This window comes from Trichoderma aggressivum (genome assembly GCF_033847375.1).
Source record: "Trichoderma aggressivum f. europaeum strain CBS 100526 chromosome Unknown scaffold_013, whole genome shotgun sequence".
NCBI classification, from domain to species: Eukaryota; Fungi; Ascomycota; class Sordariomycetes; order Hypocreales; family Hypocreaceae; genus Trichoderma; species Trichoderma aggressivum.
Window position 1 is genome coordinate 129,025 of NW_026946379.1, and position 27,133 is coordinate 156,157.

General features: G+C 45.7%; 8 protein-coding genes across 8 annotated transcripts; 3 read left to right on the forward strand and 5 right to left on the reverse strand.

The window, feature by feature from the left end:
• Positions 1–1,683: 1,683 nt before the first annotated feature.
• Positions 1,684–3,095, reverse strand: Triagg1_4171 (uncharacterized protein; the record flags this gene model as incomplete). The annotated part of the gene is made up of 6 exons (XM_062898545.1): positions 1,684–2,087; positions 2,150–2,200; positions 2,280–2,673; positions 2,721–2,797; positions 2,857–2,893; positions 2,952–3,095. 6 exons carry the CDS (start codon positions 3,093–3,095, stop codon positions 1,684–1,686), a joined length of 1,107 nt encoding a protein of 368 aa, XP_062756678.1.
• A 515-nt stretch (positions 3,096–3,610) lies between these two features.
• On the forward strand, positions 3,611–5,267 carry Triagg1_4172 (uncharacterized protein; the record flags this gene model as incomplete). The annotated part of the gene is made up of 4 exons (XM_062898546.1): positions 3,611–3,965; positions 4,087–4,182; positions 4,234–4,334; positions 4,386–5,267. The coding sequence occupies 4 exons, from the start codon at positions 3,611–3,613 to the stop codon at positions 5,265–5,267; spliced, it is 1,434 nt and encodes a 477-aa protein (XP_062756679.1).
• Positions 5,268–6,127: 860 nt separating this feature from the next.
• Triagg1_4173 (uncharacterized protein) lies at positions 6,128–7,729 on the forward strand (the record flags this gene model as incomplete). The annotated part of the gene is made up of 4 exons (XM_062898547.1): positions 6,128–6,172; positions 6,222–6,291; positions 6,352–6,782; positions 6,839–7,729. 4 exons carry the CDS (start codon positions 6,128–6,130, stop codon positions 7,727–7,729), a joined length of 1,437 nt encoding a protein of 478 aa, XP_062756680.1.
• Positions 7,730–8,277: 548 nt separating this feature from the next.
• Triagg1_4174 (uncharacterized protein) lies at positions 8,278–9,231 on the reverse strand (the record flags this gene model as incomplete). Its single annotated transcript, XM_062898548.1, has 3 exons — positions 8,278–8,520; positions 8,584–8,640; positions 8,680–9,231. 3 exons carry the CDS (start codon positions 9,229–9,231, stop codon positions 8,278–8,280), a joined length of 852 nt encoding a protein of 283 aa, XP_062756681.1.
• A 1,697-nt stretch (positions 9,232–10,928) lies between these two features.
• On the forward strand, positions 10,929–11,438 carry Triagg1_4175 (uncharacterized protein; the record flags this gene model as incomplete). The annotated part of the gene is made up of 1 exon (XM_062898549.1): positions 10,929–11,438. The coding sequence occupies one exon, from the start codon at positions 10,929–10,931 to the stop codon at positions 11,436–11,438; it is 510 nt and encodes a 169-aa protein (XP_062756682.1).
• Positions 11,439–11,805: 367 nt separating this feature from the next.
• Positions 11,806–12,468, reverse strand: Triagg1_4176 (uncharacterized protein; the record flags this gene model as incomplete). Its single annotated transcript, XM_062898550.1, has 1 exon — positions 11,806–12,468. One exon carries the CDS (start codon positions 12,466–12,468, stop codon positions 11,806–11,808), a length of 663 nt encoding a protein of 220 aa, XP_062756683.1.
• Positions 12,469–17,648: 5,180 nt separating this feature from the next.
• Positions 17,649–19,383, reverse strand: Triagg1_4177 (uncharacterized protein; the record flags this gene model as incomplete). The annotated part of the gene is made up of 4 exons (XM_062898551.1): positions 17,649–18,028; positions 18,089–18,420; positions 18,506–19,091; positions 19,155–19,383. 4 exons carry the CDS (start codon positions 19,381–19,383, stop codon positions 17,649–17,651), a joined length of 1,527 nt encoding a protein of 508 aa, XP_062756684.1.
• A 6,185-nt stretch (positions 19,384–25,568) lies between these two features.
• On the reverse strand, positions 25,569–26,951 carry Triagg1_4178 (transcriptional regulator family: Fungal Specific TF; the record flags this gene model as incomplete). Its single annotated transcript, XM_062898552.1, has 2 exons — positions 25,569–26,090; positions 26,142–26,951. The coding sequence occupies 2 exons, from the start codon at positions 26,949–26,951 to the stop codon at positions 25,569–25,571; spliced, it is 1,332 nt and encodes a 443-aa protein (XP_062756685.1).
• Between the last annotated feature and the right edge of the window lie 182 nt (positions 26,952–27,133).

Sequence of the window (27,133 nt, forward strand, 5' to 3'; positions counted from 1 at the left end):
GCGGAATTAATTTAACCCATGAATGAAGAGACAGTTTCACCTTTTCATCATTCAACCAATCGCTCTGCATCGAACATGAAATGAAGCCAACCGTCTCATATCGTTGAATGGACTCGGTCGACTTTACTTGCAAGCTAAATTGTTCTTGAACATCTTGGAAGAGAGGTCAAATGACTCCTATTGATACGGCATTTGGTCCCCTGCCCTCTGTATCCACAAGAAACAGCAGCACCTCGGCTTCTGGACGCGTTCCACCAGGTGCATTGCATGAACATGCTTCGCGCCATTGCATCGACTGAAAAAAAGTCGATTACTATTAGGGGAGAGCTTTTGGATTCTGGTCCGAGAATTCTTTAATAAATGTTAGCTGTCACTGTACATGGATCTTGCTACAACATATCATGCGCTATGTAGACTGGATGCTCGTATTACGCAGGTCTGGCGCGAGGGCAATTCCATTGAGTGACGGGCATTCGAACAATCAGAAAGTGCAGGAATTCTGACGCTGGGATGGACTGTAAAAACAAAACTGATGTGGAGAGTTTGTTTGAAGAGTGAGTTTCACTTGTACAAAAGTTGCCAATTGAAGGACGAATGGTCGGTAGGGTTACTTACATACTAGCGCAGACAAGTTTGCGGACCGCGAATGGCACAAAGATTTGTATATGGAAAGGCATAGTCGGCGATGGAAGGAGACTGAGGCAATACATTCTGACATTCTTTGATTGCTGCTTGTATCTATTTCTCGTCGAGAACAACCGACAAGGCTGAGTTTGGAGGACGCTTGGTGCAGGGTTGTGTATAGTCACGTCCATGGTGGATGCCCAGTCATAAATGGCAACCATGGATCAGGAGTCTTGGATTTTGTATGCGACACTTTGCATGTGGAGGCTTGTATCTTCTCTTACGTAGCATACAAAACGTGCATAGCCCTTCGGAATAGGTCATTTAGCAGTAGCATGCGTATGATCATTCAGAACATTGGAGCCTGTACAACGCCAAAAGTGACTGCATACGAATATTCATAATTGATGAATCCCGAAAGCGATATGACTCCTCCCAGGCAGGGCGTACCCATGCCATCTCCCCCTTGGATATCATCCACAGTAGGTGATCTGCTTAAATTGTGGCCCCGTCTGGGTCTTCACGTGTAGATCTGGTTTGTTATCACATATAGTTTAAAGTAACAGCCTTGTAAGAGACTAATATCTGCACCGCGACTTTAGATATGGCAATTTTAGAGAGGGTAATTGGGATACCGTAATAAACTGGTCGAAGGAAATGCAAACTCGCAATTCATAATAAGTAACATAAACGGTGTTTGTATGCATGCTTAAATCTCAAATTGCATCTCGCTGTATGGACGACGCAAGTCAAACTAAATACCCTCTTGTTAACTACGTGGTGTTTCACAAAAACTCATCACAGCTTGTCTCCACAACAAACACCATGTAAATATCTTTGTATTATGTCGCTAATATTGCAATATTCTTGTGAAATTCGGCTTTTGGCACTCTCCCGGAAACGTTTGGACATCAAAGAAACGGCGTCCATATAACTTGCCTAGGTGACAGTCTCGAGATTTCTCGCACCTTGGGTTCATTCCTTTCTTGACTCTAGAGCAATGCCCAAGTTATTTGTTATGCCATTCTGGTCGATCAGTTGGATTTCGTAATCGGGTTTCTAGTACACAAGGTAAGTAAACCAGTATATAAACGACGCAGCCGACATTTTCCAGACCCAAGAAAATATCTCACCTTTAAGTATGTCCTCCGTGCTCGCATCCTTACTCGCCAATTCGATGTCTACTGTCTTTAATATTCTTTCCCCAGTTCCACGCTTACCAATGGACTCTTCGCGCTGGACTGCGCCATCGTTGTCATCTAGACTCATGATGTATCCGTCCGATCTCCTGCTGTGGTAGGTAGATTCTCCACGGCTGGATGTATTGTGACTAGCATAGAGGGATGTCGGAAATGCGATGTCGAAAATGGCTTGAAAGCAAGGACGCATGACAACCAAGGAGGCAGCAATGATGGTGATATTCATTTCGACGACGATCATGATATGTGTCGGGATGATTAGCCCTGAGTGTGAAGAATATTAGATATGTCAGGAGATATTTTGCGGATCGGATGGAAAGACGCACAAGTGAAGTCTGTTTTGACGTTGTAGAGATCGGTAATCATGTAGAGGCGGACTATAGATATTATAGTATCGCTAGGAAAAGTCAATAATAGTCTGTAAATCCGGGGGGCGAATTTGTATGTACATCAAACCAAAGAGGATCAGAGCAGTCAGTTGCTTCACCTCAATACGCTTGTTCTTGGCCAGATATAACACTGGTAACGGTATGCAAATCAGGCATATACTAGTGGACACGTTGACGGAGCCCGTAACATAGTTGAACATGACTGTCGTATCAATGCAGTGCCCCGGGACCTTGGGTAGCCAACTCTTATATACCGGGTCGCAGGCGAACATGCTCACGAGCGTAGCAGCTGTAAAGAAACCCGCGAGAACCACCATGAGGGTATAGTTGACAGCACGAGAGAATTTGACGAGGGGGTGATCGACGAGGATCATGAGGTCGCGATAGACAAACGTTAGGGAGAGTTTACTGAACAGTAGTGGAAGTTTGGTGAAGATTTGGATGAGCCAGAACATCTGCTGCTGTTTAATAATGCGAAAATCCGGTAGCAGAGTTCAATGGGACATACGAGGTTGGTCTTGTAGGACCCTTGGAGATCTGGCGGGAGATCCCTTTGGTGGCGGCCATAGCCAAATGCAGCCGTGACTGGGAGACGTTAGAATTTTGAGCCGATAAAGAAACATGAAAGGATTGCCTCTGCGCACTGGTAATATCAAGAATCAGATGTATGACGGCAGCTAGCTGAGGTACAGTCAGTCAAATACAAGATTTTGCTTTTGCCACAAGACGCTCAACTCACCATAGCCGTGCTGACGAGGTAATCTGAAATTGTGAGCCGGCTTTGCGACCATCGATGCCAGACTCTTAGCACGACGACGGATAAGGCTAGAACGGTGATGGAAATGTCAACTCCGAGAAAGAGGGCGACCCTGGATTCTGGCATCTTGACGACGGCCTATCGATGGATCACGATCACCGAGTTGAAAGAGGAGGAAAAGACAGTCATGATCTTCCTCTCTCCCTACGCTTCAAACTAGCTACTACGCCTACCTATACTTCAAACTCGATACAGTATGTGGAAGAAGAATCCTACATGATTAGGGATGGCATGGGCGCCTTGCTGACTATGAACATGGGATTGTAGTACTCGGACATGGCCATAGCGCAACTGCATGCGTGGAGCTACTCGTACACACCGAAGCCGGCTCAGAACCCGGGGCAAGGGTTTGTTTTACGCTACTGCGCCGATGTCGAAATTGAGTGCTAGTCGGAGAACCACATGCCAGCAAAGTGCGCGAACCCAGCTTGGAGCAAACGTCTCTGTTGGTTGACCACAGGCCCCGCCGAGTGTGCAACAAGCGGGTAAAGTCCGAAGTCTTTTATTTATCACTACCTAATAGATGTGCTGCAGATTTCTCTCTCATTCATCACTCATCCAAGCCTCCGTATCCAACCATCATGGCGGTTGTGGACGACAACATCATCAATGTGCCGACAAGCACTGAGAAGTCGAGCCACACCAGCATTGCCAACGAGGAAGTGGCCGCTGCCGATCGTAGTTCCACGCCCAAGGACTCTGACGATGGTAGCGAGTTTTATGAAGACCCCAAGGCTGCCCGGCGACTCCTTATCAAATGCGACATCCGCCTGATCCCCATCTTGGGATGCTTATATCTCGTGTCTTTCTTGGACCGCTCAAACATTGCCAATGCGCGGCTTTTCGGGCTGGAGAAGTCGCTTCATATGCCCTCGACGGGGTTTAACACTTGCCTGTGGATTTTCTACCTTCCTTTCGTGATCGTAGAGATCCCAAGTAACTTGTTTATGAGTTTGAATAAAATCAAGCCCAACCACTGGCTTGCGGGAGCAATGCTGATTCTTGGCATGTGTTGAAGAATTGTGTGATTTGGGAAGTATTTTCTAACCATATGTAGGTATTGTTTCAATGTGCCAGGGACTTACGAGGAGCTATGGTGGGCTTCTTGCTTGTAGATTTATCATGGGCATCATGGAGGCTGGTCTGCCGCCAGGTATGTATCAACCTATTATCCTTTCGAGGGTTCCGTAACTGATGCCTCCAGGGGCCGCTCTTCTTATTGGGCAATACTATAGACGCAGTGAGTTTTATATCCGCTTCTCATACTTCATCTGCTTTGCTCTGCTCGGTAGCGCTTTCAGCGGCGTACGTCTTATATCCCCCCCATGTCAGAGTAACATCGCTGACGAAGCTCAGCTCCTCGCCTACGCCATCGAACACATGAATGGGATGCATGGATATGAGGCCTGGCGATGGATTTTCATCCTCGAGGGCCTCTTCACCTTTGCCTTTGGACTCGCAGCATGGTTCATCATCCCCGCCTTCCCGCAAGAGGCGGCCTTCCTCAGCGACGATGAGCGAGCCATGCTTCTCGCCCGCCTGCGCCACGATCGTGGGAGGGAGAGGGTTGACTTCAAGGGAATCAATTGGATCAAGCTACTTACTGACTGGAAGATCTGGTCGTTCACCCTTATTTATTTCTGTGCCGACATGGGCGCTGCATCCATCTCATCCTTCACCCCAACCATCCTTGCCCAGCTCGGTTGGAGCGCCTCACGAGCCCAAGTAATGAGCATTCCCATCTGGATGGTCGGCATCGTCGTCACTCTGTCTACTTCCTACGCGTCTGGGAAGCTCTCCCTCCGCTGGCCGTTTGTGCTCACTGGCGCCATCTTCTCTCTCATCGGCTGGTGTATACAGTACACCCAGGTCCAGCCACCAGCGGTGCGCTACTTTGCTTTGTACATTATTGCTTTTGGTTCATTCATGCAGTTCCCCATCCTCATCGGCTGGCTCAACAGTAACCTACGTGGTCGCCCCCAGCAGGCCGTCGCGAGTGCCGTTCAGCTAGGGATGGGTAATTGTGCCAACTTTGTGGCGAGCAATGTATTCATCACGAAACAGGCGCCCAAATACCCTACTGGCTTTGCCACGGGTGTTGGATTCGCCACGCTCGCGACTGTGAGTATACTTTTGGTGACGGGGGCCTTGGCATGGCATAATAGACGGTTTGACCGGAAGCATCGGGATGGGGGTGAGAATGTGGAGGACCAAGAGCACTTTAGATACATCTTATAGATCACTGCATGCATGCGGACACGGGAGGAGGATACGACTTTTATGAAAAGCAACACGGTAACTAATTCTACTCTTCTCCTGAAGAATCTAATATAAACCTTGCCTTCACTCGCTAAACTCTTATAATTCATAGGTATTCAGTTTTACGAGTCCATCATCCATGCAAGATTCCCTACATCCCTACGAGATAAGAGGTACCCAGTACTCCGTAGTCATACGGTACCTAGATAGTACTGCCACTTTACTCTTATGGAGGTACCTAATGGCGCCGAGAACATTGAACCTTTCCGTTGAAGGGCAAAGGAGATTGTGGCATCCAGTTTGACATCTCCACTTATGCGGTTGGTCCCTAGCGTAGAGCATACCCCTTGAAGCTACCTGGCTACTCATAGCTGCTCGACTTCGTTCGACTCGCTCGGGATGCATAAGCGCTACCGACTTTTAACCCTGCGGCTTATACGCCAGCCCACATATTAAAAGTTCCAAGCTTTAATAGGTTATTTCTGAGCTCGTGGTGGAGAGGATGTTCCCTCTTGACGGCATACCTTGGCACCCGATGAAACATTGCATGGGATATGTAATATGTTGGTCGTACATACCATGCAACAGACTGTGATTATAAATGCCTCGCGGTCCGAATCAAACCGCGATGGTTCCCGGATTCAGGTTAGGCCAGTCGAGCTGAATCATTCACCATGTGCAACCCGCGGCCTTTCAAGCAGCAGCCCTGTTGAGACGAGCATTTCAATTGCACCTTTCCTTTGCTGATTTGGAGGTCGCAACACGGCAGCAGAAACGATAGAAGACCCTTACATTATATACTATTTCAGCATTTGCGTGATAACGCTTTGTAAGACGCAATGGGTTCCACTTCTATTGAAACGCGGCTGTTCATTAACGGCAAGGTATGAAAAGACTGCGAAATGGCCTTTTCCCCTCACTCACATGCCACAGTTCCGGCCGTCCTCGAACAATGAGACATTTGATCTTCTTTCCGCAAAAACTGGTTCATTACTGGCAAAAGGTATGGCTCGATCAACATTTAGGTTCGGCCGACGTGGGTTCTGACACGGCCGTGAAACAGTATATGAAGCGACCAAGGAGGATGTAGACGACGCTGTAGCGGCAGCCAAAGCCGCCTTTCCAGCGTGGGCCAGTCTTTCACCGTACGAAAGAGGCAGATATCTCGTGCGGCTCGCCGACCTCATCCTGGAAGCCAGTGCAGATCTAGCCCATCTAGAGGCTGAGTCTATGGGTAGACCTGTGTCAACGTACTTTGATGCGACCGCGGGTGCCAAGTACTTCCGCTACTTCTCCGAGGCAGCATATCCTCAAGGGGGTTCGAGCTTGAATACTCCGGGATTTGTGAATATTACTTTGAAGCAGCCTGTAGGAGTCGTTGCGGCGATTATTCCTTGGAACGCACCTCTCATCTTCTTTTCTAAAAAGCTGGCACCAGCGTTAGCCGCCGGCAATGCTGTCGTTCTCAAGAGTAGCGAGAAAGCGCCACTGACTGTCAGTTATCTCTCTGATACCCTTCGCATCTGCTTCCCATTCTAAAACTTCCGCAGTCTCTGTACGTCGCTATGCTCGCTCAAAAAGCTGGATTCCCCCCTGGCGTCCTCAACGTTCTCTCTGGCCACGGGCCCGTCTCGGGCGCAGCTCTCGCGTCGCATATGGACGTCCGGGCCTTGACATTCACTGGCTCCAACCGCACGGGAAAGTTAATCGCCAAGATGGCCGCCGATTCCAACTTGAAAAACTTGATATTCGAACTTGGGGGGAAGTCGCCCGCCATCATTTTTGAAGACGCCGATATTGATGCCGCGGTGCGAGAGACCCAGTTTAGCATCCAGCTGATTAGCGGACAGACGTGCATGGCAAATTCTCGCATCTATGTGCAGCGCTCCATCGCTGAATCGTTTGTCGAGAAGTTTAAGGTTGCCTTCACGTCTGCTCGACTGGGTGATCCGACAGACCCCCAGATCAACCACGGGCCGCAGGCAGATAAGATTCAGCACGCGACAGTACTGCGGTATATTGAGCTGGGCAAGAAGACGGGCAAGTTGATAACCGACGAGCAGTCCGCTTCGGGCTTGTACATCAACCCTACGATATTCACCGACGTCCCTGAGGATGCCCAGATCATGAAGGAGGAGATCTTTGGGCCAGTGGTGATCATAAACACATTCGACACGGAAGCGGAAGCAGTAGCAAACGCGAACAACACCGAACACGGTCTGTACGCAGCGGTGTATACGAAAGATCTGGATCGGGCGATGAGAGTTGCCTCGAGGCTAGAGGCCGGAACAGTGGGAGTTAACTGCACAAGTCCGACGAAGGGTGATGACATGCCATTTGGTGGGCAAAAGGGGAGTGGAGTGCAAAGGGAGAGTTATATCCATAGTATGGAGACATTCATGGAGACGAAGTCAGTTCTGATCAAGGTGGCAGGGCTATGATAGGGGGGGTTGGGTAGTTGTGTGTATTTGAAGTATCCACACTGATATGGGAAGCCAAAGGGTAACACTACCAGAAATATGGCATTGTCAAGCAAAGGAGTCACAAATGTTAATTTACTTACCTCTGGATGATCGACTACCTACCTATTACTTTGGTAATTCGTTGACCTAGAAGCTTGGTAAATATTTAAATCAGCGCCGTGATGTAGAACTGAGCTTTCTGATACTCCAGCGTTGGACTGTTCCGGTCTAGAACCAAGTCGCCTTCGGATCAGTACGAAGGTAGTAACGTTCTTCAAAATAACCAATCTCTGTAACCATCCATTAGTTGCGATCTATTTAAACCCAATAACTAAGTACCTTGGGCAAACACGTTCCCATCCCATGTCCATCTTAATAAAGGTCTATATATTTTCTACGCCCAACGAAACAAAATTATCTTTATAGCACCAAGCTACTCTCAAACAATTAATCCTATACCAGAGAGGTCGCTGACTGTACAAACGCTTCTCTTTTGCTAGTAGATGTTATGTGTTTTCACTCTGAAGCTATTCAAAACGACTAGGTTGGCCAGCATCTGCACTTCCGAGTTGCGTGCGATTTTCTTGCATCCGAAATGACGGCAGGTCAGATTTACTGCCGCGCATGATTCGTCCCGGATGAATAGCGTTGAAGGCAACAAGCGCAAGAAGCATGGGCAGCGAGTCTAACGCATACTGGTAAGCTTCGTGTAGTGGTATCGAGCTGTCGAGTCCTTGCGCGTATTCGCAAATGCGGAAGATAATTCGAAGCTGACACCAGTTGTTAGGATATGAATTCTCAAAAGATTCCTGGGCACAGATATGGATACTTACTGAGATTAAAGCCAGTACAACAAATTGAGTATAAAGGAGCAGCACACCGGGGCTTAGCTGTATTGACTTAGCCTTCTCGTTACTTTGCTTGCATACCAGGAATAAAAGTCGTAAAGCAAACAAGCAGAAGATGAGAATGAAGAGTTGTTGTATCCCAACACCGGCCATGTATATATGCAGTCCCTGAAGCACCTTGTCCGTCGGCGCGTCTTTTGCTGTGGCTTTGGCAGCACCGTACACTTGGATGACGAATGATACAATGTCCAAGAGTACAAACACGAAGCCAAAATGCTGCGCCTTTACTCGCCACACGCGACGATCGTCTGTGTAGTTCCAGACCATGCGGCCGAACACCATGTAGACAAAGGCGTTTGTCCAAAGTGGCGCAATGAGAATGAGGACAAACCAAGTAGCGTAGTAGTTGAAGGAGTCGGGTTGCTGGATGCTGACTGTGCGGAAGATGTACGTCAAGACCTGCCATATGCCTGACATGATAATGACCCAGCAGTATTTCTGCTTGTAGTAAACTGCCTGCCCAAGGTGAATGGCGGTTGTTAGAACAAAGAGGATGAGAAAGGTAATGGAGGCGCCAAGTGAGGGAGAGAGTTGCCACATGGACGTGGACTCGGCATCCCCTTGTTGCGCCATCTTGTGTTTGGTATTGTAGAGAAGAAGATAAGAACTGAGAGAAATGTGGATGTAAATGGACTTCTTTCTTCCCACTCCCTCCTTTGCAGTTTATAAATTAGTTCAAGATGTATATTTATATAGGTATATACGGAGTATATTTAGGTAATTAATTGTCTTCACACTGCTCATATGGCGTCGGGGTCACTCTATCAGGCTTTAGTTATGAGATCAATGGGGCCGCTGATGTTATGGGATTCCCGATTGGCCGAGCCGTAAGGACATTTCCCATCTAGTACTAGTGCTATACGCAACTTTCATCTGGTGAGCCCCTGTGTCTCCGGATATAATGTCGCACTCGTTGAGAGGGAAGATTCTACACCATCTTGTCGTGGGCATGTTGAGAAACTTCCTCCCTATACACCACTAGTATCAAGTCAGAGCCTCAATGACACGTGTAAAGCCAGGTCACCGTCGAAGAGTAAGAGCACCGAAAGTCCGGACAGGCTGCCAAACATGCAAGTAAGCGATTCATCAGCCCTTTGTCCAGCCGGTTGCGGGTCCTGGTAGGCGCACTGAAGATGCTAACGCCGAGATTTGCAGAAGTCAGTCAGGTCCCAGTGTAGCAAACAGCAACGGCCATGACTTACTCTACTTATAGTTCGGAGGCTCAAGTGTGACGAGGCCCGCCCATCCTGCATGAGATGTAAGGCCATATCCTTTGAGTTAGCACTTACAAGTAAGGTATTATGTATGCTTCATATGAATGCTCACCTGAGTAGGCACCACATCCGGCTTCCCCTGCGACGGCTACCGGGTTACTACCAAATCATCGTCCAACCCATCTCCGGCTCCGCAGCTGAGATGGATGACGATACATGTGCAGAACCATGATGTCCCTCGTGTGGCTCGGTCCATACAGTTCTTCACCGAAAAAACAATACAGCAGCTTTCAATGTTCTTCCCGGATGAATTTTGGAGTACAAGGGTCCTACAGTTGGCCTACTCAGAATCCTGCATTTGGCATGCACTTGTCGCTCTATCCACATACCATGAGAGATACATAGATTGCAGTCCCGGTGGGGATGCCTCGTTTGCTTTGCGTCATTACAATTTTGCCATTAATAGCCTCTCTAGCGTCCGACACGGCCTGTCATTGATACACCTGGTATCATGCATCATATTTATTTGTGTTGAGGTATATTGCTTTCTCAGTTTTCCCATTTCGGCGGCTGCTGATTCACCCAGATTCTTCGAGGACATATCAGATCCGCCATAAGGCTTTACACATCCGGTTGCAGAATGATGAGAGAAATACAGCCGACCATATCGGCTGGCGATCATCTCCTCCACCTCATTGTGGGGTTTTTTAATCGCCTCACACTTCAGATATCATGGGCAGGTTTTCGTACCTCTTTAATGGACTAGATGGAAACTCTAACATATGGTATATATAGATTTTTGGGAACTCGAGAGAAGGGTTGCTGGATATGAGTTACACCATACCTGAAAGTAAAAAGTTAAACAGGCCTGGATTTGCATTCCAACAACTTTCAGAAGCTAGAGAGGCAATCCATGGTATTGCTTTGGAGTGGATGCTCGACAGACCCGCAGGTCAAGAAGCGGTGGGTGCCCTGGCCAACTGCTTTGCAGAATGGTGCCGCGCGTTCGATATATTCAAACAGGAAAACAGTCAGTTACTTGCAAGTGCTTCGAATATGAGGGCTCTCACACTGCTTGAGCTGCAGAAACGGTACCTAGCCACTCACTTGTCTACCATTGACCCCGGAGGAGATGACGATGAAATCGTGTGGGATGAATACTCGAGCCAATTCAACGAGATGCTCGACTTTGCCGAGGCATCAATGCAAATTCATGACTCGGAGGCGACATCGAACAAACATCCCCGCTTTCACATGGATACTGGTGTTTTACCTATTCTATTCGCCATCATCACCAGATGCCGTGACCCCTTCATCAGGAGGAGAGCCATAGAGCTAATGACCTGGAACCCAATGCAGGAAGGTCTATGGAACAGCGCTTTGGTGGTCAAGGCCGCAAAGAGACTTATTAATTTGGAAGAAGGCACTGTTATCGTTGGATGCTCAAATGATATACCAGCTGAGGCGAGAGTCCAGGGCATATCTGTCTATGCTGGTGATGAGCGGCGTGTTGTGCTGCGATTTTCTCAACCATTGGGCTCCTGGCAGGAGTCAATGAACTATTAGAGTCCCAACAAGGCCCTTGTAGTCGTCATAAAATTTATCTGGTTATAAACAGAGCTATTGGATGACAAGGGAAACCATTTGTATCGTTATGTTTATTTATGGGGGAAACGATTCGGCATTAAGTCTAGTTAGTATTCAACTGGAGGTACCAAGAGAATCAATTATGCTACCCAGATAATCGCTTCCTTGAGGTGACAATTTTTGAACCTTGAGCAATTGACACATAGTTCATTTCTCAGTAACGTAGAATTTAATTTGCTCCTAGTCGTCATTTTGTTTGACATCGGGGAACAGTCATCGTCTTGTCACAATCTCGGGTGGCGTTAGGAACTCTTTGGTTTTGTTATAGGAAATTTCTTCAGCGTATTTACGCCTTAAAGATGATGTTTACGACAATCCATGTGCTGGATGCCCTAGCTAATATTATCCCATCTTCGTCGCGGATGTCGCACTTGACCCTCATCTTACGTCCTTCAATTACATCGATGCTGGCTGTAGCTAGAACTGTTTGACCAATGAGAACAGGTCTCATAAATTGAATTTCCATCCCACCCGTGACACTTCCTGCTTCAAACATGGTACCTTGTTTGTTCATTACAGTGTTGATCTCAAGCAGTACATTTGAGGACTCATCAAGCAAGGCCATGATCATTCCACCGTGCACCATTGATCCGACACCGCCGAGACCTTCCTCAAGAGCGTAAAGTGTCTGCACTCTGGCAATGGGCGTTGATGTATCCTGTAGCACATCTCGGTCCTCTGCCACAAAAAGGCGCACGACGTGTTTTAGAGTAGTTTGTGTAGCCAGCGTCGTGCTAAAAAATTGGTCTCGGTGATCCGAAGCTGAGTTACGGCAGTTAGGGAGAAAGTAATAAGTACCAGAAACCCCTAGCAGCTCTGCACACCATGGGATCGCTCGAAAGTAGGCCAACGCATCGTCATACCATGTAGACTTGGAGTTCGCAGGGACTAGGTTGAGAGCTGGGCTATAGCTGCGATTAAGTTGATGGATGCCGTCTTCTTCCGACATTCTAACATGTTGAATGAACTGAGTTGTTTGGGAGTGCCACGTTTCTTTCTCATCGATCACAATCAACGGAGATCAGATTAATAAGCGATGATGAGGGTTGCAACCGAGCGCAAAGAATATGGAAGTTTATGTTGAGGAGCATTCGATGCGAATAGGAGAGGGGCTAGGTACCAAGAAAGATAGAGAAAGGTACGGGAGAATTGTAAGGCAAGAATCAACGATATTGTGATGAAACGAGACTGGGCAGCTCCTAGGGTCGGCACCCTGATTTAATCACCCCTTAAGCGGAGAGTAATGGAGTAAATTTAAGGGCTATGGTTAGGAGAGTCTATGAGACTATTAGCATTGGACTAGTAGGAGCTACGCTATGTGTATGCTGTGAGATATAGCAGGTCCCTTTATGAATAATATATTGCGTAAACTATCCGATAACTGTTGGCTACTGTATTAAGGAATTAAACTGTAATAAGCCTTGGATATATATAAGCGGTTATAATACTTCGATAAGGTATATTTTTAATTCTTTAAAGCTAACGCTATATGCACTATAGCTAACTTAGGCCTAGGTCTTTTGCGTCTTTAAATAGTTTGGAGATACTAACTTTTGTCTATTGTTCTAGACCCCTTGTAAATTCGTCCACCGTAGACTCCGCCTTCTAAGCTTACCTTACTGCCTATTAACAATAATGCTCTATTTTTTAAGGGACTAGATAGCAGCCTCCCAGCATTCGCGGTCCTATAGCTATAAGTAACTTCCCTTTATATTTGTTATTGCATTGTTTAGTTTTGTTGCAGACGAAGAAAGACCATTAGACCTCCTCACACGAGCATATCTGTTTTAACCTCTGTCAAATTGTCTACGAAGGGCATAGCAGCCGAGAGCATGATTGTAGGTCAATAATGGCCGTGAACGACGAAATTGTTACTACGCGTTGTACGCTAGGGCCATAAAGTTTGACAGCCTCAAGCATTGCAATACCGTCTTGTATTGCTGGATCGAGAAGCTGCCGGCAATTATCCTCGACTTTTAGTGTAAAGGGCGCGGCAACACTGATGACACCAGTGATGTGTTTAGGCACCCCCATAAATGCGATTTCGTAATTCTCTTTCTGAGTAAAACCTTGAATAACAAATACTGAAAATCTTTCGCTGTACTCTGCAAAAAGATATCGAACCTTTTTAGCAGATACTGGCGAGCGAACCGTGCCTCGGACGCCGTAGCCTTGCTCCAATGCCTCTTTAATAACATGGCCAGCAAGAAAACCGTTCGCCCCGATGATAAGCAGCGTCTGTTCTAAGGGACTTGTCATGATTCAAGCTCGATATGTCGTGTTTTTTGATATCAAGAGTGGGAAGAAAATTAGAGCTTTCAAAACAGAAAAGACAAAGTACGAAATCTTAGACGTATGAATAGCATGACTTTACAAGGTAACCGAAAGCGCAATTGTATAGTGAGGCGATAATTATATTGCTACAGATTTCAAGGCCGCTACTCCAATAGACAATGGAGAACATAGATCTCAGGCGTAATCTCTGCCCACAAGGAGAGGTTTGCAGGGTCTAATAGACATAGGGATGGGGCTAACGAAGAAGATGAGCGGTAACAGCCGTGCAAGTTTCGTGGTATAGTCATGTCATAACCCTACGTAGACATAGCGGTGTTGTGAGAGTACGTTATCGCACCTGGGTGATGTGATTGAACAGAAAAACGGTTGACGGATGTCCGAATAGTTCTGGTTATTTCCGATGTATGAGGTCTTGGCATGGATTATCATACCTCGGCTTAAAATAATAAACAGCTGGATAGGTGGAACATGAAATAGTTAGTAGATCTAGTGGCTTACACCGTAGCTGCTATTATCCCGCGGGAGGAGAGCGATAATAAAGAAATGAAATAGAAGAATGTATCTGTAGTATGTTTCAAGTCTCTGTCATATCTCCGCTTGCGATATTTCAAAATGTTTTACGGATACTTATCCGAGTGTTTCTCCGAGCCGTACCGGCTAGGCTATGTACTCCATATACCAAGGTTAAACCCGTTAATAAATTGGCTTACGGTCTCGATAAGAAATCCTGTGATACTGGCAGGTTGGTCAATGGCTTACTGGGCTGAGTTGCTGGCTAGCTTTTTCCCCTTTAGATTTGAGAAGACATCATTCCTCCACAAGCTGTAGATGTGCCTGTGGTGTAGTCGTCCCACCAGTCATGAGTATAGCAACAACATTGATCATTGTTTTCAACTACCAGCCATATAATACCATTGCTCATTGAATCCTGCCTCGACAGAAACTACCACCCGGTTTAACACCTTCATAAGCTATCGTATACTATCTGGCATAGATTGGCTGTCGCGCACATGTAGTCTGTGGCAACTTTGCTACTTCAAAGTCATCAATGTTAGCACGGGAAAGTGTTACAATGAATATGTCGCCGTACATACCATTTGCGTCAGCCGCGAGGGACATCTGTGATAATGTCGTTCCCTTGGGCATTGACAAAGTCTTTATCCTTGATTGTAGGGTCGATATCCGTTGATGGGAGACTGCTGAATGGAATTGCACCCACCAGTGATTGAACTATTACACTGGCAGCTGCGAGAGACAATTTAAAGTGCATTTTGGTAGAGTAAATAGAGATATTTAAAAGGAGTATTGCATGTATTGTGCTTTGTAAAGATCTGCATAATTACTTCGCAACGTGAGGGTCACAACCACTTATATATACAATTATCATATAAGATCCGCTAAAAGACATCGGACTCGGGGTATTCTAAAACTTAGTAAAACTATTATCAATATAGCGAGAGCGGTACTTGGCTGGCCTTCTTCATAAGTACGATCGGCAAGAGACTAATAGGGGAAACCCTGGGATTGCTATAACTACTGATTGTTAATCCCATCAACTGGCGGAATCAGGAGGATAATGCCCGTCTTACCTACACATTTGAAACTACGTATGCCAGATGAAATACGGAGTATTCCGCCCCCAATTTCAGAAGTCCATTCACTATCGTATGAATTGTCTTCTGATAGGCGGAATCTGATATGCCCGTGGCCTATTCTACCTGATTCTCTCACATATAAAGAGACCAAGTAGCCGGCCATGCCAGCCATGCCAGGCAGCTGGAAGACTGATATAAATGCCCATCTACTCCGTAGTAATAGTACATAGATTGGACATGTTGCGGCAGTTCTCCTTGATCCTCTCATAGGTATCTTCATGTAGACTTTCAATAAGAGGAAGGGCCGATTAGAAAAGCTAACATAAATGCATGGACTAATACAAAGAAGGGAGCTACTTATTCTGGCTTGCCGCATCAATGCCTTTACTGGATGCAAAAGGCTAGCATATCCCAATGCAAACAAGCTAGGATTAATAATCACTTTCTAAAGCAGTATATTCTAAAGATAGCGGAAATTTGTAAGTGACGTATCGAAAAGTGAATTGAACGTAAGTTGATAGATCAAAAATTGAAAGGGACGATAATAGGGCAATAATGCAGCATCAGGGAATGTAATATGTGGAAGCAAATCTTCTTCTCATACCGTCCCATTTATTTACAAACAGGCTTTGATACGACAGTTATTATCAGGGGAACAAACTTTACTTCTGAAATGCGTGTTTAAACAGCCTATTAGTAAATTGGCTTTCAGCAGAGGCAAGAGCTATTGTATAACTACCTTTCATCAAGTCTTAAACGCCACACTCTCATGAATAACATAGAGTGTAAAGAGAAACATTGTTCTTGCACGCTTTCGATGATGAATGGATATAACATACTAAATGTTTCTCACAGTTCTTGTTAGACTTTTGCCGTTAAGTGATATTTTGAGTTTCCCATCGTACCATGCACAGTTGCCTAAATAATCTCATTTTTATGTTCACTGAGCCATGCGTCAATATAGCTGCGATGCTCTGGCCACTTGTGTTTGTCAACCCATTCCTGTATCGCAGAATAGTCTCTACACTTGTGTCCATTATTAGTATGATAATGGACATAGTCATTTGTGGCCTGTAGTGTTGTATCTGCGTGGCACATCAATTGCTCGCGGACGTAGTCGATACAATGCAACGTATGCGGGTCATCCCGCGGGATTTCTTTCATAGAAAGGTGTGATATAATTCTATTTCGAACGCGATGCAAGCAATGAAGTGCATGATAGACGTCAACCTGATACACGCTCAGTTCCGGGTGAGCTGGATGCGGATTTGAAGCGGCGACTCCTTGTTCTCGCGCCCATGATGAGTCAACAGCGACAATGCCGTCTTCTAGCCTCAGTATTAACAAGCGGGAGCAGCGCGAAGCAAAATAGAGAAGTATTTACCCAACTGAAGATCGCTCCATAGCCGAGCATTCGCTTGTGTGTTATCTGCTGACCCCTCAAGTCCGTAAAAGAAGAAGGTAGAGTTGTAATCCCAAAGCTTCCAGTCTAATATCAGACGGATTTCAGCGAATGCTCCCTTGTTTACGACAAGTTACTCACAAGGATCAACCACTGCAATGCTGCCTTGCAGTATCAGGATGTTTTTCGCTTTATAACCAAAGACCAGAAATAAAATTAGAAAGATTTGTAAGAGACAAAAGATTTTAAGAAACGACTGCTTTCTTTTTATACAATGTTTGCAACATTGCATTGAAGAGTATTGGCCTTCATACTCGTTTGCTGATGAACCGCTCATTTCATTCAGTATTTGTTGTTGAATGTTACCATATGCAGGAAATGCAGAAAAGAAAAGAAAAACCAGAGGGGAGAAAAGATAAAGGCAGGGGGGAAAAAAAGAAAGAGAAGAAAAAGAAAGCTGTTCATAAGTGATATAAATTGCCTATAAAAATTAAATTGATTATATATAAATAATTATAACATTAATGAGATTTAAATAATGATCTAAAAATATTAAAATATTTTACATTATTATTTTGTAACAGCAATCGGAAAGGGTGCCAATTGAGCCAATAGACCAAAAAGATCCGCCAATGCTAGCAAGCTATGCTAGCACTGCCCTTTACAACAGCTATAAGGTCTCTGACCTACAGGCCCTAGGGAGCTCCTACGGCGCTGTTACATATTTTTAATTAGAACAAAAGAAATTATTTTATTCAACGTAAAGTATATTATTTAAAAAAGAAATTATCTCCGTATTCGGAATAAATCATTTTACAAGTTAAAACAAACAAAGCCTTAGCACTCTGCGACCCCCGACTCAATGTACTGAGCAATGTCTAGTGTTCTTGTCTTCCATCGGTAGTATTGCTGGGTCCACGGAAAAAAGAACGTATTTTGTCCTTTTTCGTTCAAGTAATAAAAGGCTGGACCAAATTCCGGACTGGTAGCTAGTTTGTTTAGCTCTGCTTGCATAGACGTCGTCCATGCTTCTTCCATCTCTTGACGGGGCTCTAGGGTATAGCAAGGATTCGTAATCGACTTTTTGTGAATGAGTCGGATGACCTTGCGATTGAAAGCAGCCTGCATCTCCAGCCCTTGAATTAAGCTTCCCCAAGGCGTTGTTGTATTAGGACCATTCACAAAGATGAGATTGGGAAATGAAGATGTCATAGTTCCTGCCATGATTATTTAATTAGAGGCTTCACGTGATAATTGGGAAATATTCATGTGCTTACCGTATAACGCATTGGGGGAGTCTCTCCAGTGCTCGCTAAGAAGTTGGCCATTACGGCCCATCGTAGGTACTGCTCCGCCCCAGCCTTGCATTTTGAATCCAGTTCCCCAGATAAGAACATCTGCTTCGATATGCGAGTCTTGCTCTTTTGTCTGAGATTCTGTGGATGAGTCGCCATCTCTGTCTGGTTCATCAATCTGTAACACGACATCACCTGTATGCGGCCGTTTCCTGATAATACCAGCGTCATCCACAGCAATAATGGGGTCGCTGATTACCTCAACGTTGTTCTTCTGGATGGTCTCAAAGAAACCCGAGAGTGAGACCAGTGGTCTTAGACCCAAATCGTCCAGTAGGAATCAACTGTTGGAGGAGAATAGGATCAGAGACCTGTTCTTTTAAATGCCGACGACAGTACCGTTCTGTGTTCTTTGCAACCCATGATTCAGGTCGAAAGGCAAAATATGCCCAGATCGCAAACAGATTCGCAACCAGGAATGCGTATAAAGCGAGAACTCCAGGGGCCCAACGAAATATCCATTTAACCGAGGCTGGGTACTTGAAGTTGTTGAACGGATGGCAGTAGGTCATGCTTCGACAGAACACTTTGACCGATTTGGCTTGTGCTTGGATATATGGCAGCACCTGAACAGACGTTGGTCCAGTGCCCACATATGCAACGATCTTGCCAGTGAAATCATAATGCATTGGCCATTCCGAGGCATGCCACATGTCGCCCTTGAAACGATCTATCCCGGGAATTTGAGGTGTGGATTTCCGGTTGTACGTTCCGGCAGCCTGAACTAAGACGCGACAAGTCCAACGTTTGCGCGTCCCAGATCTTCCATCTAGTACATCTAAAACCCATAATGACCGTTCTTCAGACCAAGTTGCCTGCGTGACGCTCTGACTGAATGTAGTGCAATCCGGAATCCCAAAATATTCTGCAAAGTTTTTATAGTATTGGACAAGTTCCGAGGCCGTGGGGAAAAGATAGTTCCAGTCTGGTAAATACAAAAATTAGCTTATGTGTGAAGGCAAAGATTTGGACTGTTCAGTTTAAATACCTGGATTTCGGTGCCAGCTTACCTGGTAGGTGCAACTGAATACGTCGCAAGCCGCCCCGGGGTAAGTTGCAGCCTTCCATACACCACCGTAATCACTGTTTCGCTCGAGGATTTGTATATCTTGCAGCTGCAGGTCTTTCTTTCGCAACAACTCCGCTGCCTGGATCAGACCGCCTGCACCAGCGCCAACAATAATGCAAAACTTATGGGTGTCCGATTCTGATTCCATGATAATACGATAAAAAGGTGCAATGAACTCGTTTTGTGTGTTATAATATTGTCTCTATGGAACGAAGTACAGCTGCAGATTGTGATCTTTATATAGCCCTTTTGGTTCAGAAGATGTTTGGAATCATTTTCTTTTAGATACCGAAGCATTCCAAAAATAACAATCGCAACTCTCAAAAAGTCATTAGATAATGACTGACGTAGCTGAGCCATCAATTGGTACAAGAATCGTCACATCCTCAAGCTAGGCATTCGGGACCCACGAGTAAATGCGAGGCCACAGAGGACGGACAAATTGTGTGTCAAGCTCGTATTTTGCACTTCACGCCCTCCTGCTTATCCATAGTTGATCGTGTTCGTATTTGGCCTTATTACCGGACACGACCCGTGAATGTAAGCTCCTGTGGGGAAGCTTACCACAAAGCTACCAGTACTATGGTATCACCGTAGTTCTGTTTGTCTGTACACAGCCACATCTTGCTGTGGAGTGTGGAAAGAACAACGGATAGATTCATCTTCTTTCCGGAGACCTTGAAAGATATCGCTCGATGCGTATATCTCATTGGAGCCAGAGGTCCCAGATTGCCTGGTCATGATGCGGCCCGAGGCGGGTTGGAACATGAGGGTTCATTGTACTCTTATTCACTATCTATTACGTCAGATAAAGGTGAGAGTGTCAGGGTTCCACGGCCTTGCCTAGCTAAAAAAGCTGGTATTGCCCAGAGCGTGACGCATAAGTCTTGATATAATATCAGTTTCAAGTTGATACTAGTAGAGTATGCAAAGTATTTAATACATGGAAATCGAACAAAATGAAGTCGAGTAAAGCAGACATACCCTCATCGCAGGGGAAAAGTAAAATGAACTAAGAGCTAGCGAAGTGCGGAGGAACGTTGGCGACTTCCGCTGCACGTGTGTAATTCTTGACCTAGTATTCCAAAGTGGCCTTTTTATATAAAGACGCATAAGCAGCTGCCTTAACCTTGGCAACATACTCTTGGTGAGTTGGATACAAGCATTCAACTTGGATTTAGAAAAAGGGGTATGTGTTGCCCGAGAGACCGTTGTTGTAACCGTTGTACCTGGCTACGGCCACGACAAGTTCTAGAAGACGAATTCCGCCCTTGGTATTACCATCGTCATCTCCCACGTAGTCCATCACTCCACTTGAGTCTGTGGCCACCTCCATAAAAGGAACTGTAAGAGGATAATAGGTAGGATCACGGATCCAGAGGGAAACGTGACGATAGATTGCGTCAAGAGTAGGTTGCTAGTTGACGGTGCTGATATTAGTCGTGTCTGGAAGAGGAATAGGCATTTCATCTACTTCCCTTTGAGACGTGAGCCAAATTAGGTTTCTGAGGTTGGCATGTGATGCTCCTGTAACTTCCCACTCGCGAATCTTATATGTGTTGGGCTGTCGAAGATGATTTTGAGCATAGTGTAATGACTCGGTTACAGAATCCATCATAAAGACAGGGACTTTAAGATCGGTTCGCACTTTTGTAAAGACAGTGCGACCATGCTGGCTAGGAGTGGGGTGAGCAGGAACAGGACTGAAGTCAGAAGAAGCTCCACCGCAGATAACCGGAATGATGGCATCATATGGGCTATTCAATGGCTGGACACCATTTGTATAACCCAAAACTCAGCTACCAGATTGAGAAGCCCCAACAAGGTTGACATGCTCGGATATTTGATCTCCAGTGACATTGCCACTGCGCAGAACGCTGGCGTCTTGACTGACAATATCATATCAAATGGCATTTTTGGGAATGTTCAGCGTGCCATAGCGCAATGGGTCCCATTGAATGTGGCCTTGGGGATTTGTTGCTCCGCCTTCGACCCCTTTAGCTTGAGCGCCAATTCTGGCCCATATGTAGCCCGCTTCATAGACGCCTGGAAGATCGGTGGATATAATGTCGAAACCACCGGAGATGTTGATCTTCGCTGTCCTATGGCTATGAGTAACTTCTCTTCGTATTTATCACTGCATTATTGAGTTTTGTTGCGGATGAAGACCAGACCATGAGACCTCCTCGCACAAAGATATCTGTATTAAATTCCGCCAAATTGTATGCAAAAGGCATGGGAGCCTAGAGCATGATTGCCCGTTCGCGAATGAGCGGGAGTGTGATGAGGTCTAGGCTGGCATGGCGAGGAATAAGCAGCTGGCTCAACGTGGGACGGATATTCGCTGGTATCGTGCTGGTCATTGGTAGATTGGCTGATGCGAGAAGATCGTTTGGGTCAGTCCAAGGCGTAGCATTCTGTTGATAGAATAGTGACAAGTAGTTGAAACTACTTGTAGCCACCTCATTTAGGTTAATTCTCCAGCATACAACGTTGTGGATGATTGCTGAGAAAATAGCGTCCTGCGCGAAATGAGCCTACACTACCTCAGGCATTGTCTTCTGGTAAGCGGAATTCGATTTGCCCAAGGCCTACTCTACCGGCTTCCCTGATATATGGATAGACTAAGTAGCCAGCCAGCCAGCTAGAGGACTGATATAAATACCCATCTGGTAATAGTATATTGTAATTAGCATATTGCGGTAGTTTTCTATACTTATATTATATTTTTTTTATCAGGGCTTCCAATAGGGGGGAAGGCCTGGTAGGAAGGCGAATACAAAATATGTCATTTAATATAAAAAGAGTGTTACTTATTCCGGCATGGGTGATCAACTAGGTTGTATAAGTACTATAGGGTTCGCTGTTTCCAAAGATAAACTGATAGGTTTTAGGTTTCTGTGGGCGGAACGATCAAGTCGGTAAACGGGCAATCTCATCACCAGCTAGTAATACGAAGAGGGGAAAATGTCTGGGATTTAATGTGATCATATTGTAAATGCTGTGCGCTGTCATAACAACTGGCTATCTAAGTGTTCTAATGAGTGACATGAAGTGAACTTATATATGCAGTTGGCTGGGCTGGATTATTTTATGTTCCAAATGATCCATCGTAGCATCTCATGATCTATTCCGCATTTGTCCATCGGTCCGTCGGCCACGACCATAATAGTGGGGTCGTGACACAACCCCATTCCATAATGCAGTTTAATCACAGGTGAGGGTATCGCAGAATCCCTCGAAGCCGGAGCAAGAGGGGTCGTTGGGCTCAACACATGCGCCAGAAGGAGCATTACCGGGGCTCCCAGCGAAAAAGCAAACTTGATCACCAGGGCAGTCCTATATAACTGTTAATTATATAGTTATGACAAGCAGAGTTAAAATAGTGAAGACACATACGTTGCAACTATTGCATCCTGAAACTGTGCTGGCCAGAACAGCAGTAAGCGTAAGGATAGAGGTAAAGACCTTCATATTATCGGTTTGTTAGTCGTGGGGTTGAAAAGAAGACTGGTTATCTTAATTGTTAATAGTGATATCTTATAATTATAAGGTTTAAGGGGATTAAGAAGAGTATTTATAAGTTTAATAGATTAATATTTAGTGAACTCTCACTCTTATACATGTAATAGTATTGCTAGGCGACTGGACAAACACATTACACCGCTAGTTGTTACTCTGAAATCCTAATTTAAATTCGGTCCACTTACGGAGTATACAATAAGCAATACGATACAGTGGAGTAGTAAGACAATACTACATTCTGTCATAGCGCCAACTGGGCAAAATATTAAGCCAATAATCTCATCTGTAGCAGTGACTATGACGGAACCAACTGCTCATAAAGGAATGTACTATTGCAATTGACTGGGTCGTAACAGACAAGCTAAACATAAGTGACCTGTGTAACCCTTTTACGTAGAGTGTATGAATTACCTTTTACGGTAAAAAACACGAGCTGTGTAATATACAGCTTGACTGCGATAACTACGTTGACAAGCTGAGTCCCCCCCCCCTATGTCACCTGAGCCTGAGCCGACGGGCCGAGGTAATCTTTTCAAGTGCAGCAGAGCTGACCTGTGCTGGGTTTGGGCTGAGGTGATATAGGGTGGGGGTAGCTTATCCATATAATTGAGTTTTTAGTAAACAAACACAAGCTGTATGATATGTAAATATAAATTGATACTTAATCATATCTGTTGCTTGATAGAGACCTGAAAAATCGGTAGAAGCAATGTTGAAACCACCGGTGACGTTGATCCACTCGACAAGAACATCGCCGTTGAACCTTTTATGATCTAACGGGCGTTGGAGGAGCATACGGGTTTTGTATGAGGCAATACTGTTGTGAAATTATGTCCAATGACCATCACTTGTCAAGTTACCAACAACATTGCATCAAACAGCATCCCCGCTGAGAAAAAAACTCTTCTTCGACGTGGCCTATAGAGGAGGGATGTCCGGCATACGCACTAAATGGATGGACTTTGACCCCCGTTGTGATTGGGCCTTGGATTATCAGGATTGGTTGGCAGTGACTGCAATGGCATGAAGGCCGAAGAGAAGGCTAAGAGGGCTGAGCGTGCGGAACATTGTGTGCGTTAGCTTCTCTTCTTCTTCTTTTTATGATTCCAAATGTCGTTGATAACTTGGGGAAGACCTCTAGTGAGATGAAAGTGTCAAGTTTATATGCTAGATTACTGGCTTCTTTCTTTCTAACCACAGAGTCATTAGGCTATGGTGTATATCCATTGGATGCCTGCCGTACAACTGTCCCAAGAGAGAAATTATCATGACGAAGAAAGTTGGAGTTACTTGTCGATCTACCGCCCCAGGAGCTCTAGCGATCAAGACGTCCCGAAGCCATCCTAGGAGAAGTTGAGCTAGACTATGGATCAGCAATTGGATAGGAGACAAACTTGACCAAAAAATACATTAGGTATGCTTTTGTCAACGCATTGGTGGTATATAAAATAGCGGTCTGAAAATTATTCCCTAGGTTATGATGCAAAACCCTTGCTCTTATATGATCTAGGTCGCGTCTATCGTGGGGTTTTAGGTATTGTAATTTCTTGCCCCTATGTCACCTCTTTGAAGCCAGTGAGTTTCGTATGACTTGGGCTCCTTTTTGGGCAAATCGCCAGTGTTTGGCACTTCGACAACATGATTTTCTCTTCGTATCTGCTTAACCACTGCGGTTCCCGCATCGAAGCTTAGTTGGGTCACTTTTGAAGAGATATGCGATGACGAGATACTAATCAAGCTGCCAATCAAGTTCCAGAATGATAAGATTCCATGGTAACCCAACGCTCATACGCAAGTTAGAATAGATGATATCCGTAGTAGTGTTAGGAAGCGGATTCTTCAGGTTCGCCGGTTTGGCGTCAGAGGTTCCGTGTGTTCGCGAATTACTCGTAATTTGAATCTATTTAATGACGTTAAAGCACTAGATTCATTTTACTTGCTGCACCTTCTTTAATTAGTCTCTGAGCTTGCGTTATCTCAGGCTTATCCGTAGTCTCAGTCTTGACGGGATACCCATTAGCTTTATGTCTCCCCTCTTTCTTAGAAAGGCTTTGAGAATTTTGCTGCTGGATTTGCGGATGAATACCTATTACTTTAGCTACTATCGTCTTAATCCTACCATGTATGACCTCTCTACCGATACGCAGGTGTATTTATACCGCTACTGGACTGCATTGGCCCATCAACGACAGTATGAAAGTGGTAGCGCACCTCTGTTTGGCTTTGATCCTTGGATGCTCCAATTATGTTAGAAGCCTCAACAATTTTTCCACATGTTAATTTTTTGGGCTGGGGGCGCGGGGTTTTAGTCTTTCTAGGCAGTGCTTCGACATGCCCTTTGGTGGACTAGCTGTTACAATCCATTGCCACAATGATAATGATCAGATAATGTCCTACGTAAACTGTTTTCTAAATTAAAAGAGCACAGATGCCCATTTCCACCATGGCCGTTTTGCAATCAGCAACACCATGCTGCTGCAGCTCCCAGCATTTCCTCATTACCCTGAGAATTGTCGAACAATTCCCAAACCTGCCGTGATCGGCTAACATTTCTTTCATGCAGCTTTCAAAAGATTGCTGTACCGTTGGCTGTGCCATACAACCTGTGACACATATTGCCCACACAACACCATTTGCAGGACAAGACTTTGGACGAGTACGAAGTGTTGCAATAGTTCTCGAAACAGCACTTTGTATCTCTGGAAGTTTCGGCAGGGGTCCTGATATGATGGTATGTAACAGTACTAGTGCTGCGAGAGCAAACATACGAGATACCCACAAGACATTCATCTGTTCATCTGTGAGTCCCTAAGCAAATCTGTCAACGTCATGCCGCAAGAACATGGGGGCGACCAAATTCACCTTGTCATTCATGTCCAATTGTGCAATACCGTTTTCGAGGGCAGTCTCAATTCGCTGGCCCTTGACTGCCAGATCACGAGTGCTCAGCAATCCAATTTTCATGCCATTGTCCTTCCATTGCTTCAGATTGGCCAAATCACCAATCAATGCCATGATCCAGTTTTGACAGCCCATGATAGCCGCTGTGTCTAGCCCAGAAATGCTGAGCCATTGACTGTACGGAAGCGCGGGTACTTCACCAGTTGAGACACACGAGAGGATGTCGAACCAGAGTGCCGCAGTGATGAGAAATTGTAGGCCTTGCCAGTCTTTGTTTTCCGTGAAATTAAGATGATCGTGCATTTTGTCCCAATGAAAGTCGTTATGATCGTCTTGAGGGGAGAAGCCATTTTGGGTTGTGAGCTGGCTCAATGTAGAAGTCAGCGCATTCAGATGTAACTGCCAGTCGTGTTCGCCGCCTCGAAATACCTACACAATGTTTAACAGCGATACAGCTTGAACAAAAGGGCATATGCTAACCTCAAATGTAATTAACATTATGCCGGATGACAGAAACTCTGTCATTTGCGCTGCATCGTTGAATAATTGTTCTTCTTTGCAGCTCATAAATGCACAGAGCTCTCTCAATGCCCGGGAGTGGCGGTCAAACGCTATGCATTGCTGGCAATATTCTTCTTCTCGGCCGAGTAACACACTCTGGTGAAGGGAGGACAGACTCAGGATGGCGTGATAAAGGGGACCTTGTTGTATCAGTAGCGAAAGCAGCCAGCCTCGATTTCCTGACCTAGAGGCGTATGAGTGGTAAGGGAACTGCCAAGTAAATACTTGGTCCAAGTAATGCATTAGCAAAATAGCATCGTGTGAGTCGATCCACGGCATCCGCCCGGACTCTTGCCGCACCAACTCTATGTGCGCTGACCGAGTGTTGTTGGAACTCTCGGAATTCAACTCATTGTTTGGTGCGTAATCTCTGCTGTCTAGCTCAGAATCAGGGAGATTGCCGCCGTGATGCGGGGATATCGATCCACTGGGCCCCCAATCCTGTTCTTGGTGAGCCGGCACTGCATGCAGCCGTGATGCGACATCGCGTCGATGTTGGCGAGCTCTATTCTGCATTCTCCTTAGGCTACGGAAGTTCTCCTTGACTGCTTGTTTGATCCTCAGTTTCTCCTTCTCTTCTTCAGCGGCACCATCCATCCACTCCGGCTTCTGCCCGTAGCCGTGACAATGGACGTTACGGTCGGTGCATTCTTTGCAGGTGGGGGTTCTCGAATCACATTTCCGGTGTCGAATTCGGCATGTCCAACAGCCCGAGGGGCGAAGGCCCATACTGAGAGAGTGTCTTGTCTATTGACTTTAGTGAAGCAATGCGATGTGAGTGAGACGGTAGATGCTGGTGACTCCAATGATGAGCCTAAACAGCCCCGACGGTCGTTTTGGGGGGGCAGAATGCAGAAAGCCGACAGCGGCTTCGGTGACCGGCGATGGCGCGGAGTGGACTTTGTTCGGGC